Consider the following 17,631-nt stretch of genomic DNA (forward strand, 5'->3'; position numbering starts at 1 on the left):
GTTCGGATGCAGTCGGGAACATTCAGGAACGGAGTATTTACGAACGGCTCCTAGTGTCACTGGCACCCCGCATCTCAGGCCAAATGTGGTACTGCACAACGCAGAGGCTTGAATCTTGCAAGACAACACTCGCAAACAGAGTCAGAATAGTTTTTTGAGAAGAGGCTTGTTTTGCAAAATGCTCCAGTCCTCCCAGTGCATACTCCACTGCCGCCATATTTTCATATAATCGCTTGAAATTCTCAGCTAAATGCAAGTTTATCAGCGTTAATAAATTCTGTACACTTTTACATGGAATCACACGATGTGGCCAACTTCTTCTCTTATTCCCCTACCAATCTTCACATCATACGGCGTGAGTTTTGATACCATCCATTGTTGATTATCCATCTCTGGATTACGTGGATTGTGTCCCCGCGGATGTCTGGATGCCATGAGGTTTAACCACTGAGAATTTTCAAGTCTCCAGCCTGTCGGTTTTGATAACACACACCTTATTTGACTCATAGAAACACATGTTCCCCTGAGTTCAAAACATCCGGCAAGCCTGCACTTTTATTGGTGGAGGGTCAGTGCACTATATATATATATAACAGTTCCTGTTCACCATTCAGAAGTCTGCACAATACTTTAAAGATGTTGGTGTTCCTTCTTCACACTTTCCGCGTTGATACACGGTGGACTTTTTCATGTTTTATTTGATTTTTGCATCATATATGGACATTCAAGTCATTTACATGTGCTGTGTGTAGATTTTACGTTTGCACAGCATTTTTTTTATATCGTTTTACTATCACACTGAGGTTGATCACTTTTTGGGGTTCACACCCCTTTATTAAAGCGGCGGTCCGGCTTTAAAAAAAACACTGTAGCTGCTGACTTTTAATAAGTACACTTACCTGTCCAGGGTGCCCGGGATGTCGGCAGCCGAAGTCGAGCAATCGCTCGGGTCTCAGCTGCCCCGCCGCCATCCTCTGAGGGAATTAGGAAATGAAGCGTTGCGGCTTCACTGGCCGATTCCCTACTGCGCATGCGCGAGCTGCGTGGCGCTTTGTGAATGGGCGGATGTCTCCTGGGACACACACAAGGTCCCAGAAGACACCGCTCCAAATTTCACAGGAGACAGTGCAACAAGGAGAAAAAAGAAGACCCACCGCGGACAAGGAAGAGACAGATTAGGAGAACTGCCAAGTAACAGACACTTATGGTAAGTATTAAAAAAAAAAATTGTAGCCTTTTTGGCTATTTTTTTTTTTTTTTTTTTTTTAGGATGGACCTTCGCTTTAATATTTACAGTTGGGTTTTCACATTTCTGATCAAATATTTAAAGCGGAGCTCCGCTGTAAAAAAAATATTAAGAGCCAGCAGCTACAAATACTGCAGCTGCTGACTTTTAATATTAGGACACTTACCTGTCCTGGAGTCCAGCGCCGTCTTCAGCAGAAGACGAGCAATGGCTCGTCTATCTGCTGCCCCCACCGCCATCCTCGGTGAGGGAATCAGGAAGTGAAGCGCTCCAGCTTCACTGCCGATTCCCTACGACGCATGCGCGAGTCACGCAACGCCGTCCTCACTGGTCCCCGCTGTGTTCTGGGAGCCGAATGTTTCCCAAAACACAACAGGCGGGAAGTGACGCACTACCCGCAGAATCCCCGCAGTGAGGACTCCTGTAAGTGAGTGCAAATACCTGTCTTTGACAGGTATCTGCACCCCCTCCCCCCTGAAAGGTGTCAAATGTGACACCGGAGGGGGGAGGGTTCCAAGGAGCAGAAGTTCCACTTTAGGGTGGAGCTCCGCTTTAAGCGCTACACTCCCTTTTATCTATGTGCATTCAATAGAAGACTGTAAGCAGGCAGGTAAGTATTTCTTATTGCAGCAGGGCTTATGGAATGAGTGATCACAAATTAAACAGGCCCATGATGAAAATGTAAAATTGCTCTGGTCCATATATAACTTTGAAAGTTTAAATGGTTAAGTAGACCCTGTCCCTAACTTAAAAAGCTTCTGCGAGTATGGATACCCACAGGAATAAACGTGGTCATGGAGACGTACAACGTGCCAGTGGGACCAAGTCAGAGGAAACCTTGCTGGATTGGGCAGAAAGGTGAGCCATTTTAGCAAGTGGGCTGCACTAAGGGCAGGGAGGGGAATTTATTAAGAGACAACTTGACAACTTTCGCCAATAAACATTATTAGATCATCACATTAAATCACTCCTTATCCTGCTCTCTTAAATAAAAATTGCAGCAAAAAAATTACAGGTTAGGGTCTGTAGGTTTGTTCTTAAGTTGAATCTGTTAGTAAGTCGGAACATGGACATTTTTAGGTGTAGCTCCAGCCCAAAAAAATGTTTTTAAGCTTTTTGGATAGCAAAGGGAAGGGTTATCACCCCTGTAACATTTGTTTTGCTGTCTGTGCCCCTGTTCAGAACATTTCACCTCACTTTCTGTCCCAATGACAATTGGGATCTTGAAAAATTTGGGTTGTTGTGGAAATAAGCCTGTGTAATAAAGCATCAGTGGAGGTACCCTTTTTCCTATAATGTCTCCTGCAGGAGTGAATTTCCCTTCCTAGGGGTAGATTTCCTCTCACTTCCTGTATTCTCCCTTCGCTTGTAAGTAGGAGTCATTTGTAAGTCGGATGTTTGCAACTAGGAGACCGCCTGTACTATATAATGTGTTGATGCCATTCACAAGGAATAAGACCACAACACAGAGCAGAAGAACACGCACGTCGACACGCACTGCAATAAATATGTTTCAGCTAGGTCCTTTCAACCTCATGTTCATAGTGTGACAACACAGCCAATTTTACTGCAAAATGAACAACATTATCATCATGTTTAAGAAAGTGGAAAAAAATGGATCTATAGGCAGGAAACGTAATAAAACTGGGATATGGGGACATTCAAAAAAACGGCTTTTGTCAATTCTAGTGACAGACTTCATCATTTGTGTCGTTTTTTAATTAATTAAATTAGACTGAGTGCCTCAATATGTGGAGGATGTGTGACATTCAGACGCAACACATTCAAAGTCCAGTTCAAATTTTGTTGTTTTCAATACAGTGAAGGTTTACAACCACTGCCAACTTTGTTCGAGATACTTCCCATCACTTCCTATTTCATGGGCACCAGACAGAACAGGAAGTGACTGAATCTCCCCACCAGGGGTACAGACAGGTAAAAAAACTAAAATGTCCAGTAGAGTGGAGTTATAACCTCTTTCAATCTGTCATTGCTATCACAAAATCCTGGTAGATGATCCCAGCCCCTCCAGCACAAAGCAGGTGATTGACAGTCTCAGCTGTGCATTTTCCCTATGAGACTGTAGAGAGGGTGTGTCTTTTCCCTGCTGGAGCAGCAGATCCTTTGATCTGTGTGTTTTAGAAGGCTGCAGAGAAGAGAAGATGGCTTCAGATAAACAGGTACAACTTATGTAGGAGGTTTTGTTTCAATTCTGTGCATCACCTGAGAATATTCAGTGGGTATATGTAGGGGTTTCCAACCACATTATTGGGAAATCGATAGCACTAAAAACCTGACTGCTTTGGTTGAAGTTTGGCTTTAACTCTGTTCTGCTTTGTAGCAAGAAGCATCTTACTCTCTTATCAACACCTCTGCCTGTAATAATTTCTCATCCACCGACAGGTCAGAAACTTTGGGCTCTGGGCCAAAGACTCAGGGGTGCGGAAAACAGTTACCTTTATTTTGCAATGTTAAATATCATCTAAAAAGAAAACCACAGTTACTGCTCACACATCCTTAACTATATTATGGCTTTTCCCAACCTCTCTAACCACTTTCCGACTGCCGCACGACTATGTATGTCGACAACATGGCACGAGTGCGGCCGCGGGTCCCGGGAACTCGATGTTCCTGGGAGGCCCACGATTGCGGTTGGCAAGAGCAGAACAGGGGAATGCCTTTGTAAACAAGGCATTCCCCAATTCTGCCTAGTGACACTGATTAAGGATCCCCGTGATCGCGAATGGTCATCAGTGACGTGTCACATGTAGCCACACCCCCTGACAGTAAGAATCACTCCCTAGGGAACACTTAACACCTACAGCGCCACCTAGCGGTTAACCCCTTCATTGCCAGTGTCATTTTTACAGTAATCAGTGCATTTTTATAGCACTGATCACTGTAAAAATGACAATGGTCCCAAAATGGTGTCTGATGTGTCCGCCATAAAAATCGCTGATCACTGCCATAACTAGTAAAAAAAAAAATTATTAATAAGAATGTCATAAAGCAGTCCCCTATTTTGTAGAAGCTATAACTTTTGCGCAAACCAATCAAATGCTTATTGCAATTTTTTTACCAAAATATGTAGAAGAATTCGTGTCGGCCTAAACTGTAGAAAACATTTTTGGGGGATATTTATTATAGCAAAAATTTAAAAATATTGATTTTTTTTCAAAATTGTCGCTCTTTTTTTTGTTTATAGCGCACAAAATAAAAACCGCAGAGGTGATCAAATACCACCAAAAGAAAGCTCTATTTGTGGGGGGGGGGGGGGGGGGGGGGGAGGACGCCAATTTTGTTTGGGAGCCGAATCGCAAAAAGTGGCCTGGTTTTTGACCACCAAAATGGTCCGGGGCTGAAGTGGCTAACTTACTTTTGCTCAATCGCTTAGTCTGCATGTAAAGATGGAGAAAAATATAAACAATGGCCTGTGAAATAAACAGAACAAAAAAAAAAAAAAGACATTTAGAAAACCAGCAATACTCATATGAACCGCATAAATCTATTGCAATACAATCTTTTTTTGCAAAACTACCAATTTAAAAGGCAACTAATAATTTGGAGGAAAATCCTTTTCTTTGAGTACATCACAGAGGGGCTCATATTCATGGCTACTTGGCTTATACGTCTACCTTCAGGTGAATGGGCACTGACCACAAAAAAAGAAAGGAATACCCGCTCAGACAGAACCCCCCCCCCCCCCCCCCTTTCGGATAAAGGCATCCAAGAATAGTCCACACAAGTGTTCACCCTAAAGCACACAAAGCACACGATAGGATTATCCAATGGGAATTGTGTGACGGCAGGCTGTGTTAAAAATCAAAGGAAGAAGTATATGGACAGCCGCACACCAAAATCAACCTTGGAAGGTAGCCTTTATTGGTGCAAAATGATAAAAGCACTACAAAGCACAGCACAGCAAGCAGTGGGATATAAAAACTGATGCGTTTCGCACAGAGGTCTAGTGCTTGGTCATAGTCTAGCTATGACTAAGCACTAGACCTCTGTGCGAAACGCATCCGTTTTTATATCCCACTGCTTGCTGTGCTTTGTAGTGCTTTTATCCTTTTGCACCAATAAAGGCTACCTTCCAAGGTTGATTTTGGTGTGCGGCTGTCCATATACTTCTTCCTTTTATTTTTGCCATGAGCACCCACGGTCTCTGAGGAGAACATTGATTGCTTATTGCACTCACCTGGAGCGGCAGTCTTTATTTCAACAAATATGTGTTGTCGGATTATCCGATCGTGTGCACACACAAGTCCTTTCGGAAAAAACTCCACAGTACAAACACGCATGCTTAGAAGCAATGACACAACATTAGCAGAAGTTGCACAAAGGGTGGTGCTAAAGAGCTGAAAAACCACGTAGTTTCATGTTTGTTGGCCGGCAATTCTTTGCCGTTTGTATGCAATACAAGTTCACGGCCAACGCCCTTCAGGACAAAAGTCCTACGCTTTGTTCGATGAAAATCCGATCGTGTGTATAAGGCTTAAGACTCGGTTCACACTGGAACCGGTTGCGGTACGCACAGGAACGCTGTGCATCCCCATTCTCCGGTTCAGGGAGGAATCTTTGCCTGAATTCGGCCCTGAAACTGAGCTAAAGACGCACAGCATTTCTGTGCAGGGCGCTCCGCAGACACCCGGGAGAAATGTGAACCGGCTACAAAGAGAGCCGGTCACATTCTCCTATGCGAATTGGATGCAGGGAAACCTATCATTTTGTGCATCTTGGGGAAACTCACATCCAATTTGCATAGGGGTGAACCCAGCCTCAAAGGGTAGCCACTTAATTTTAACTGGTAAAAAAAAAAAAAAAAAAAAAAAAGACAGAAAGCAGGCTTTAGTTCTCACAAAGCCGTCGGAGCCGCTCCAGGCTCTGGAAGGATCCTGACCATATTGTCGGGATCCACCCAGCTGCATGATTGACAACTGGCTTCAGCAATCAGTGCATGACAGAGTTGAAGCCATCTGCACCTACCCTCTCTCCTGCCTGGTACTCCAGGGAGCGCTGCAAGGGCAGATCGGAGAGCAGTGACTGACAGTCATTGCTTTCCACTCCGAGCAGACTGAAAGCAGAGAGATCAGTCTCACAACCAACTCGGGACAGCTGGTAAAATTGAATGCACCTGACTGCATCTGGTGTAAAGGAGCCCTAAAGAAGATTGTAAATGGGCAGAAATGTTTGTTTTATTGCAGAAGAGACTATATTTTTCTGCAATACATACTTTGTAGGCTTGAAATTCTTTATGTTGTCCCCGAGGGACCTCTGAGCATATGCTGTGGTATCTGACACCAAGCTGTCAGTAGCAGATCCTTCAAGTCCTGTAAGCTGCAATGTGGGGCATCCATGGATTGCACTTGTTTTTCTAGCACATCCCACAGATGATCGATTGGATTGAGATCTGAAGAATTAGGAGGCAAGGCAACACCTCACATTCTTTACTGTGTTCCTCAAACCATTCTTGTAGTGTGGCAGGTTGCATTATTCTTCTTAAAAGGGATCACTGCCTTCAGGGTATACCGTTTCAATGAAGGTGGTCAGCAACAATGTTTAGGTAGGTGGTACGTGTCAAAGTAACATCCACATGAATGGCAGGACCAAAGATTTCCAGCAGAACATTGCTCAAAGCTTCACACTACCTCCACTAGCTTGCCTTCTTCCCTTACTGCACCCTGGTGCCACATCCTACCCGGGTAAGTGATGCACATACCTCGGCATCCACATGATGTGATTCATCAGACCAAGCCATCTTCTTCTATTGCTCCAGTTCAGATATGCATGTGCCCACTGTAGGCTCAGGTCAGCGTGGGCGGTCTGTCTGTGGACATGTAGTCCTATACACAACAGACTGCGATGCCCAAATGTTCTGCTTTCGACACATTAACATCAGGGACGACATGTTTACTTTCTGCCTAATATATCCCAACTATCAGGTGTCATTGTAACAAGATAATCATTGTAATTCACATAAAGTGATATTTAAAGCGGGGGTTCACCCAAAAAAAAATTTTTAACATTACATCTAGCAGAGCCAGCATACTAAGGACATTTACTTTCGGCAGGTAATTTTTATTTTCCTCCGTACTTTATATTCTGATTTTGTCCAGGGCTTCCGGGTTCCGATGACTGCGGGACTGGGCGTTCCTATCCTTCGGTTCGATGATTGACGTCTTGTGAAACAGGTGACCTGTCGCACAACGAGCGTCACCAGATTTCCGGAAATAGCCGAGCTGCGAGTAGGCACTATACGGCGCCTGCGCAGTCAGCTCTACACGGCGTATAGTGCCGACTCGCAGCTCGGCTATTTCCGGAAATCTGGTGACGCGCGTTGTGCGACAGGTCACCTGTTTCACAAGCCGTCAATCATCGAACCGAAGGATAGGAACGCCCAGTCCCCGAGTCATCAGAACGCGGAAGCCCTGGACCAAATCAGAATCTAAAGGTAAGTACAGAGAAAAAAAGAAAAAGACCTGCCGAAAGTAAATGCCCTTACTATGCTTAGTCTAATGTTAAAAATACGTTTTTAGGGTGAACCTCCACTTTAACCCAAGAACCAAAAATGTCATAAATTGCAGCTCACCAATCATGAGATATGGTGACTGTATTTATTTTCTTTTTCCCTCTGTTTTCACCTGGTAATCTGGGCAGTAAGCAGGGGCGGACTGACCATTGAGTCACTCGGGCACTCCCCGAGGGCCCCATGCCACTAGGGGGCCCCATCAGGGTTGCTAGGCTCAGTAAAACCAGGGACAGTATGTAAAAATCTATGTTTTTCTTACATCTGTCCCTGATATGTCTGAAACCGACATGCTTTTGATGTGAAAATCCTGAGATTTAGCTGCCCCGCCTCTGCACTGCCTCCTGGCGTGGTAGACATCTGTAAGCTCAGGGGCCCCATAATCTTCTATTGCCCGGGGGCCCCATGAGTTGTCAGTCCGCCCCTGGCAGTAACACATCTCCTGTATTAGAATGCCCCCACTTTGGATGAAGAAGCACAGGGGGCACCCTTGGACTGCAGCATTGTCAGTCAAGGGGGGGGGGGGGTAAAGTGTCAGATGCAATAGCAGATTAAAAAACACCAACAAATTGAAGCCAAAACTCCAGCTTATGCTTTATAAGCAGTTACAGTAGCTTTGTTTCTCTTTTGGAATAAAGGTTTTACATGAATAAATAAAAGCTGACCATTGGAAGCACCCCTGCTAATGTTAAATGGTTTGACACATTCCTGTAAACTGGTACATCTGGAGGGGAGCTTATTAGAGCTGCACAATTAATCGTCAAGAATCGTTATCGCAATCTTTTTCCCGTTGCGATTCTTGACACAAGGTTTCACGATCTTTGACATGAAAATAATTTTCTCTCTGCACTTTGGTATGCAAAGAATTTCCTGTCTGCTCCCAGCCAAAAGTCAAAGTCTGGGCAGCCTGCCAAGTTTTGAAAACATTTTTTATCAGTAGAAAGTTAAGTCCTAACATTGAATCACATTGACTTACATCAAAGGAATAAACTTCTGTATGTAAATTAGAAACGTTTAACCACTTAAACACCAAACCTTTTTCTGACAGCTCTTTTCAAGTTAAAATCATTATTTTTTTGCTAGAAAATTACCCCCAAACATTATATAATTTTTTAGTAGAGACCCTAGAGAATAAAATGGTGGTTGCTGCAATATTTTATGTTGCACTGTATTTGCGTAGCAGTCTTTTTGAATGCAATTTTTTTGGAAAAAATTACTTTAATGAATTTAAAAAAAAACTAGCCAGTAAAGTTAGCCCATTTTTTTTTTGTATAAATGTAAAAGATTTTACGCCATGAGAATCGTGATCTTCATTCTAAGCAAAAAAATCGTGATTCTCATTTTGGCCAGAATCGTGCAGCTCTAGAGCTTATGCTTCTGAAAAACAATAGATTTACTGGCCAGATCACCAAATGAAAATAAAGGAAATAAAGCCTAAAAAAAATTATAAAATGTTGGTTTTTATATTGCTTTAAAATATTACTAAACCAACAACAGTAAAAATCAGTCTGTATATGCAGTAAAGCATGCTTGTTATTAGGGTTGTCCCGATACCACTTTTTTAGGACCAAGTACAAGTGCCGATACTTTTTTTCGTGTACTCTCCGATACCGAATACCGATACTTTTTTTTAAATGCAGCCACATGTCCCCAAATGCAGCCTTGTCCCTCGATTCAGCCATGTCCCTCGATTCAGCCATGTCCCTCGATTCAGCCATGTCCCTCGATTCAGCCATGTCCCTCGATTCAGCCATGTCCCTCGATTCAGCCATGTCCCTCAATTCAGCCTTGTGTCCCTCAATTCAGCCTTGTGTCCCTCAATTCAGCCTTGTGTCCCTCAATTCAGCCATGTCCCTCGATTCAGCCATGTCCCTCAATTCAGCCTTGTGTCCCTAAATTCAGCCATGTCCCTAATGCAGCCTTGTGTCCCTAAATTCAGCCATGTGTCCCCTTAGACCAGGGATCCTCAAACTACGGCCCTCCAGCTGTTGTAGAACTACACATCCCATGAGGCATTGTACCACACGGACATTCACAGACACGACTAGGCATGATGGGAATTGTAGTTCCTGAACAACTGGAGGGCTGTAGTTTGAAGACCCATGCCTTAGACAAAGCCAAGTCAATCCCCCCCCCCCCCCCCCTGGCGACATCTAGTTACTATGCGCTGGGGTTACACAACAGCTGTCATTTGCATTTGAATAGCTGTGTGTTTGATAGACAGGTCATCTGTCGTATCAAAGTGCCCGGGCAAGGGGGAGGGGCTATACATGACGGCGCGGCGGGGAAACACACAGCTATTCAAATGCAAATGACAGCTGTTGTGTTCCCCCAGCGCATAGTAACTAGATGTCGGCAGCGGCGGGGGGAGGGGGGGGATTGACTTTGCTTTGTCTAAGGCGGCAGCAGCTCTCCTCTCCCCCATACGAGGACTGCTCTGCTCCCCACCCCCTCTCCACCCGCACTCGGGAAAAAATAAAAAAGTATTCTATCAGGCATCGGGAGTATTTGCGCGAGTACAAGTACTAGCGCAAATAATCGGTATCGGTATCGGGACAACCCTACTTGTTATACTCACTGTGGAATCGAAAGTGTTAATCCTCTGCATTGTGTAAAAAGGCTGTTTTAACCTGTCTTCTCTGATCCTCCCCTTTTTCCACTCACTGTCCCCAATCCATCTCCTCATAGAACAGAGCCTTGGCATGTGCAGTGCACCCTGCACATGCTCAGTTTAGTGAGTATTACTAAAAATAGGATTTTTTGTACTCACCGTAAAATCCTTTTCTCTGAAGTCCATGGACGGACACAGCTCCTTAAATCTTGACAAGTGGGTTATGTTCCCTGTTTACAGGAGAGGACTAGGCAGAAACATGTTAAATAGTTAAATACATGTTACATTAACAGAGTTGAACAGCCCCGCCCAGGGGGCGGTCCCTCCAGACATAACCCTCCTCACTGCAGCTTGCAGCCTCAGTTCGTAACAAGCAGTACAAACCTAAAAAGGAGGGGTGGGAGCTGTGTCCGTCCATGGACTTCAGAGAAAAGGATTTTACGGTGAGTACAAAAAATCCTATTTTCTCTTATCGTCCATGGACGGACACAGCTCCTTAAATCTTGACAAGTGGGACGTCCCCAAGCAGTGTCAAAAAACGAGGGGTGGGAAATATATCAGTAAAAACAATTTTAACTTCACCCCAAAACAAGCAGAGCTCCTCAACGGAGGAGGTGCAACTTTAAACAGCCGCCGGCAAAAACTAGCGGCTGAAAAAAACATCATAAGATGCACTCACAGCAACCATGTAAATTCTGGAAAAAGCGTGAACGGACGAGCAAATCGCCGCCTCGCACACCTGTGAGACCGACGCATGATGTCAGGAAAAAAAAAAAAAAAAAAAAACCCAGGAAGCACCAATTGCCCTGGTCGAAAGTGCTGTGACCGGAAAGGGGGGCCCGCCCTTAGGAGCATAGGCCTGTATGACGGCCTGCCCGATCCACCGAGAAATGGTGGTCGACGAGACCGCCAGGCCCTTTTGTGGACCAGACACCGACACAAAAGAGAGTCAGAAGCTCCGAAATGGAGCCGTAGTAGGCTGGTATACCCGCAAAGCGCGTACCACGCCTAAAGTATGAAAGGCCGAAACCTCCTTCGGAAGAAGGGAAGGTCGCGGGCGCACCATCACCTAATCCTTATGGTGGATCAAGCATGGCGGCTTGCAAGACAAGACCGCCAACTCAGAAACCCCTCTAACAGAGGTAAAGGCCACTAAAGGGGCCACCTTCTGAGATAGTGTCAAGAGAAAATCTCTGATGTTTCCAAAAGGAAGGTTCCTGAAGAACCGAGAGCACCAGAGTCAAAACTCATGGGGGAAGAGATGGGCCAAGAGGGGAAAGTATATGACAAACCCCTTGCACACAAAAAAAGGGGACCCACCAGGGAACGGGCCGCAAAAAGGCCACTAAAAGAACACAGCCAAGGCTGAAATCTGCCCCCAAACGGTGCTTTAAGCAATTTTTAGATCCAATCCAAGCTTTAAAAACAGCAGGACCCTGGACACCGAAAGTACGCCCGTGGACGTCACTCCATCCCTTCGCACCAAGAGAGGTGCGACGGTAGATCCTCCGGAAGAAGACTACGGTGCCCTGTTGAGATGACCGAGTCAGACAGACCCTGGTCACCTAAAGTCTGGCTTCCAATAACCATGTTAAGCAAGTCAGTGACTGTACAACAGGAGGAAGTATGGGACCTTGAGACAGGAACCTCCTGCCCTGGCAATCGCCAGGGTGCCTCCGCTACCAGGCGCCCGATATCAGCGTACCAAGGACGCCGAGATTAATCTGGAGCGATTAGAATCATCGGGATCTCCTCAGCATCCACTCTGTGGAGCGGCCGAGGAAGCAACTACCATGGAGGAATGGCAAAAAATCACCGATACAGACAACACAGGGCCACCAGCGCGACTGACGCGTCTGTACAAGATCACTAGACCTGGCCACTAACTGACACCCTTGCGGCGGAGACAAGCTGCCAGGAGATCCATGCCATGTGAGGCTCACCTCCTGCAAGGGAGCCGAAACACCACAAGCACAAAGACCAGTCGCCCTGGTCCAGCATCTGGCGACTCCAGTAGTCTGCCTGCCGGCATACCTGATGGTAGACTGAAGCCACGGCCGTGGCGTTGTCCGGCTGAAACCAGATCGGTCGACCACAAGGAGAAGCATAGCCTGATCGCCTAAAATAGTAGGACAATGAACAGTAGACAGCACCTGGTATTCCCAGGCGGTCTTCCACCAGGCACTAGCCAGGCCCGACCCTGGGTAGCTACCGAGACCAGACACATTCAAGGAGGTGTGGTCATAGGTCCACGCAAGTCCAGCGACTCAGGGCCGACTGGACCCCCCAGTTTTGTGAACCTCCAGGTTCACAACCCGTGAGCTGGCATTCGTCGTAAACACCGACCACTGGAAGGAAGGAACAACTTCCCGGACCGAAGAGTCGGGAATCTCTGTCACCAACTCAGAGAGACTGACTAGGTGGCGCACAGGAATCCAATGATTTCAGAGACAAGAGATTTTTACCACCTGGACAGTAGTTCCACTGGAAAACCAGGGTGTGGAACTGGGCATACAGTACCACCTTGAAGGAGGCTACCCACAGACCCCAAACCAGCAGGCGCCCGGAGAGAAGACCGATTGCGTGATGCCAATACCTTCTCCGCAGACTGAAGAGTCTGCAATTTCTCCAGGGGAAGAAGGACCTTTGCCACTGAGGAGTCTGGATCAACACTAGATACTCCAACGCTGAGTCGGAACCTAGCATGCCCATAATTTGAACCCTGGGTCGCACACATATAGGGCAGGCTTGCTGCCACTGAGCTACACTTTCTGGCCTAAACGTTTAACATCCACCCGAATCTTCGGAGGGTCTGAATGGGAATAACCCATCCACTAGGTCGGAGACAGAAGCTGCTCTCAGAAGAAAGTCGTCAAAGTAGCCAATGAGGCAAAGCCTCGCTGTCCCAACAAAATTCAAATAAGTGCGAGCTCCTAGCTGAAAACCCATGGTGCTGATGCCAGATCAAAAGGGAGGGCCACAGGCTGACAGAGACCCTTCTCTCATCACGAAGCACAGAAAAAAACACTGTGACATGTGCAAAACGGGACATGCATGTATGCGTCCCTGATGTCCGAGGACGTCAGGACATCCCCCGGATGAAGCACAGCTACCACCGAACAAATGGATTCCATGCGGAACTACCCGACGTTCACAAAGGTATTTAGGGCCTGAGGCCCATAGAAAACCCCAAAACTCTCGTCCTGCAGGAAAGGTAAAATTACCTTGCAGCTTAGCAAATCCCACACTGCCCAAGGCAGACCGACGTGCCGGGAGGGGAAGACACAAGGACAGAACTTTGTTCTGTGGATAGGAGGAAACCCTATCTAGTACTCCGAAGAGACCACCTCGCAGACCCACTAGTCGGAGAGCAGGGAGGTTTCACTGAATTGTGAACCTGCAAGCCGCCCCTCCCACCTAGAGACAGGGAGGGAAGGCTATATACATTGGCAGGATTTGGGTGCCGGCGTGATCGGCTTATGCACCCAGGGACAGATTAGTCCCCCAGCTGGGCCTTTGACGGCCTGGGAGGGTTGCCCCTAAATAATACACACACATAGTGTGTATGTATATTATGTAGGTGTATGCACACATGTCTTTGGAGGAAACCGGAGTACCCGGAGGAAACCCACGCAGACACAGGGAGCGACAATGCAAGCTCCAGGCAGATTGGCGTCAGTGTGAAGATTGGCGTCAGTGTGCAGATTCGAACCAATGACTCTTTTGCTGCCAAGTAATGGAGTTAAGCACTATACCACCGTGTGCATAAAACCATTCTGAAACAGACGCCCTGGATAACAAGGGCGCAGCATTCAATGAAGCATCACAGACCTATATGAGGCCCTGGACCAGCTGGTCCGCTAGGCTAATACCCTCAGGAGAGAGTCGGTGCTCCTCCACTGTCTAGTGCAAAATGCTCACTCTGTGAGTTGTATACAGCACTAGGGGTCAGGACTACTCCAAGATGGCCGCCGAGCGTTCAGAACGCGGCCACAGGAAAATGGCCAGCACAATGTAAGCTGCGCCATAGCGTGGCTACGACAAAATGGGCGCCAATGGGAGTTTTCAATGTAATTGAAAAATCTCCCAAAAAATAGCGCCAGCGACCACTGAGACCCCAGTGTAGTGGCCACAATAGGCCGCAAGCCAGACCCCAGCATGGTAAACATGGAACGGGTCAGTACTTCGGATCTTCTATCAGTCAGATCCATACAAGCGGGGGTTCCCGCCCGGCGGTGAGGGACTACAAAAGCCCTCAGTGGCTTTTCTCATTCCGCATCTCAGAAATTATCAAAGAAGGGCACAGAAGGAAAAAACCTACACAGCGGTCTGATTTGTGTGATCCAAAAAAGACCGAGCCCTCGGCGGAAACCCAGCTGCACTATGCAGCTTAGGAGAGTCCCTTGCAGCAGTAAAAAGCGCACCCATAAATGCCTTATTCTGCCTTTTTTTTTTTTTTTTTTTAACTAGGTACCTAGTCCATGGCTCCATAACAGAGCATTCCCCAGGGGATAACGGGGGAAGGGGGCACTCTTTTACCGCCCGCCCGCAGTCCACCCCCACCCTGGCACAAACTGTGTCCAGGACTAACAATAAAAACTCTGTGGGAATCACAGGTGCTAACACCTGCTGCCACCACCAGCATGTGGGGAAGGACCCAGATACTGACTCCAATATTTACATATAGTGTGTATTATAATATGCACACCTGTCCATACAAATAGACAAAAGCTCCTAGAGCCCTATTCAGGGCCTCTCACCCACTTGCTGCGCTGACCAGGGGTAACCAGGGGACTCCCTCAGGAGGAGACTGCCCAGCGCTGCCTGTGAGAGGAAAAGAACCGTGAGGTAACTTTTGCAGGGACCTGTGTTTAAACAGGAAAAGCCTCCTAGGGCTGTTTTATTTAAGGATAAGACACAGATACAGCATAAAAAGCAAAACCGTTACAGGTGTCACCAATCAGTCAGCGTCTGCTGAAGTACAATCATAAACATCTGTGCTCATCATAGGGCTTTTTACCTCACAGGAAAGCCCAATACAAAAAAGAAAAAACACAGGCCAGATAACACAGTCCCCTCAGGAAGGCCCCCTCCCCCCTGACAGCGGCAATGTTAGCAATGCAGCAAGGGAAAGGAGCAGGGAAGTAAGGGGAAGGGACCCCCGAACCCCAGGAATGCCCAGCTGTACCAACCCACCGAAGCAGGAGGGACTGTACTTACCCGTCCAAGCGAGGACTCGCTGATGCATTCCTGACAGAACTACAACCGAAATGGAGGTAGCTGTCGGCCCGGTCCACTGTGAGTGAGACAACACCACAGCCCAGTCATATGTGGACCTCGGAGCAAAGCTCACCGGCCACCTCAGGAGTCATGAGGTATGGCGTGGCAGACCAAGCCTCTTTGCAAAGGTGTGCCCACGCTTGCTGGTCGGACTGAGTAGACTACAAGGATCTATAATATCCAGCCTGTCTCTCAGCCAACAGTTGAAAGAAGATTCTTCAAGAAAAAGTAAAGTAAAATAAAATAAAATTTCTCCTCAGGGCGCTGGGCCCAAAGGGAGCCATACGTCCTTCTCCTTTGCTAGGCAGAACGAAACTGAGGCTGCAAGCTGCAGTGAGGAGGGTTATGTCTGGAGGGACCGCCCCCTGGGCGGGGCTGTTCAACTCTGTTAATGTAACATGTATTTAACTATTTAACATGTTTCTGCCTAGTCCTCTCCTGTAAACAGGGAACATAACCCACTTGTCAAGATTTAAGGAGCTGTGTCCGTCCATGGACGATAAGAGAAAAGGTGTTTTTTTTTTCCCCTTGGAAGAGTGCATGTGATCAGCACAGGACCAATCAGCACTGTCCACACAGAGGGTTAGAGATCCTGCAGCCTCATAGGACAATCAGGGTAGAATGATAGAACTCCTCCGAGCTTTAACCAGACACTAATAGAAGTCACGAGACTGCTATATACTGCTAATGAGAAAAGGTATTTAGCAGCTTATATTTACTACAATAATTGCATTTCAATGTGTACTGTGGGAGACTAGATATAATGAATGCAGGGTCCTGGGTTTACTAACACGTTAAGGCTGGGTTCACACTGATGCCATTGCAGGCATCGCAAGTGATTCACACCACATTCCTGTGCACACCATATACGATGTCTGTTTCAATGCGATTTTCAGCCAGATTGCATTGCATTCACACCAAATTGGTGCAGGGCCTCTTTTTTTTTTATTGTTTCGCTTCGGTGTTCAAACCCATGTACAGTTTGCACTGCGTCCTGCGAACCGATTTGGGGACGTCTATAACTTTATATTGACAGCGTGAACTGCCTGCGAACAGGAACACGCACAGGAATTGCTGTGGTTCTCGCACAGCATGAGTAAGAACCTAGCCTGAAGGATAACGTTCACCTTTGTGAACATGTTCCACTAATTTTTTAGGGTGGAACAAGTTCCCAATGCTGCAGCCGCACAAACTTATCCTTTAACCCGTCAATGGTCACTAAGTTGCTGCTGACCGGTGTATACACACATCCTCACCTGAGGCAGACAGAAGTTTAGCTTCCTGCTAAGTGTCTTACCGTTCCCAGGCTTTGAATAGGAAACAAATGTCCCGCGCAGCCGCCCCTGGGAGGAGGGGACAGAAAAGCAGCTCCCCCTAGAGTAGATAAAAATGTCTCCACCACGTATGGAGACTCCAAGGCATTCGCCATTTTCCCGAAGACCAATCTATTAACTCTTGCCCACACAGGATTCGGAACAAAACCTTGTTTTGTCATCATTTGACCGCTTTCAGTTTTCCCTGTAAACTATATGCATATTATTTGCACAATTACCCGTATACAAGTGTTTCATGAGCCAACCAGCCTTAGGCCAGTCAGCAAGTCTCACGATGCCGCTCGGGATTTTGGGGTTTGTGCCCCGGAAGTAAAGAGTCCTCATTCATTTCTTCCGGGGTTTAGTTGTTTTCATTTGTTAGTGGTTGTGTAAACAACTATGGGAAAGAAACACAAGAAGCATAGGTCGGAATGGAGGTCCTACGACGCCGGTGAGCTCGGATCTCCCGGAGAGCAGTCTCAGTGTGTGTATCGATGGGGGGATGGGGTGCATTGAAGTGCTTACTATTATTCTGCTTTTTATCCAAAGTCTCTTGTATTGTAATCTTTTCTGCTTATATGACTTATCTGGGAATGTTTGTAGGTTTTTATTTGTTTACTTCTTGGTGTATGCTTTGTATCAAACCCAGTATGCT

The 17,631-nt window shown here is 46.5% G+C and overlaps 2 protein-coding genes across 15 annotated transcripts in view; one reads left to right on the plus strand and one right to left on the minus strand.

The window, feature by feature from the left end:
* Window positions 1-17,119, minus strand: part of TRIP13 (thyroid hormone receptor interactor 13) — a 140,161-nt gene extending 123,042 nt beyond the window's left edge. Inside the window, exons 1-2 of one of the 3 annotated variants that reach the window (XM_040353369.1) lie at window positions 16,920-17,119; window positions 4,623-4,677 (exon numbers count right to left, since the gene is read on the minus strand). The gene's annotated coding sequence lies outside the window, so the exon portion shown is untranslated. The remainder of the gene's footprint in view (window positions 1-4,622; window positions 4,678-16,919) is intronic. The other 2 variants (XM_040353371.1, XM_040353368.1) reach the window with 2 other exon arrangements.
* A 181-nt stretch (window positions 17,120-17,300) lies between these two features.
* Window positions 17,301-17,631, plus strand: part of BRD9 (bromodomain containing 9) — a 54,112-nt gene continuing 53,781 nt past the window's right edge. For 3 of the 12 annotated variants that reach the window (XM_040353365.1, XM_040353361.1, XM_040353362.1), the window contains exon 1: window positions 17,305-17,460. In XM_040353365.1, the coding sequence (XP_040209299.1) occupies window positions 17,376-17,460 (85 nt within the window). In that variant the 5' untranslated portion in view covers window positions 17,305-17,375. Of the gene's footprint in view, window positions 17,461-17,631 lie in introns of all 12 variants that reach the window. The other 9 variants (XM_040353355.1, XM_040353356.1, XM_040353358.1 and 6 more) reach the window with 6 other exon arrangements.

This window comes from Rana temporaria, chromosome 5 (genome assembly GCF_905171775.1).
Source record: "Rana temporaria chromosome 5, aRanTem1.1, whole genome shotgun sequence".
NCBI lineage: Eukaryota > Metazoa > Chordata > Amphibia > Anura > Ranidae > Rana > Rana temporaria.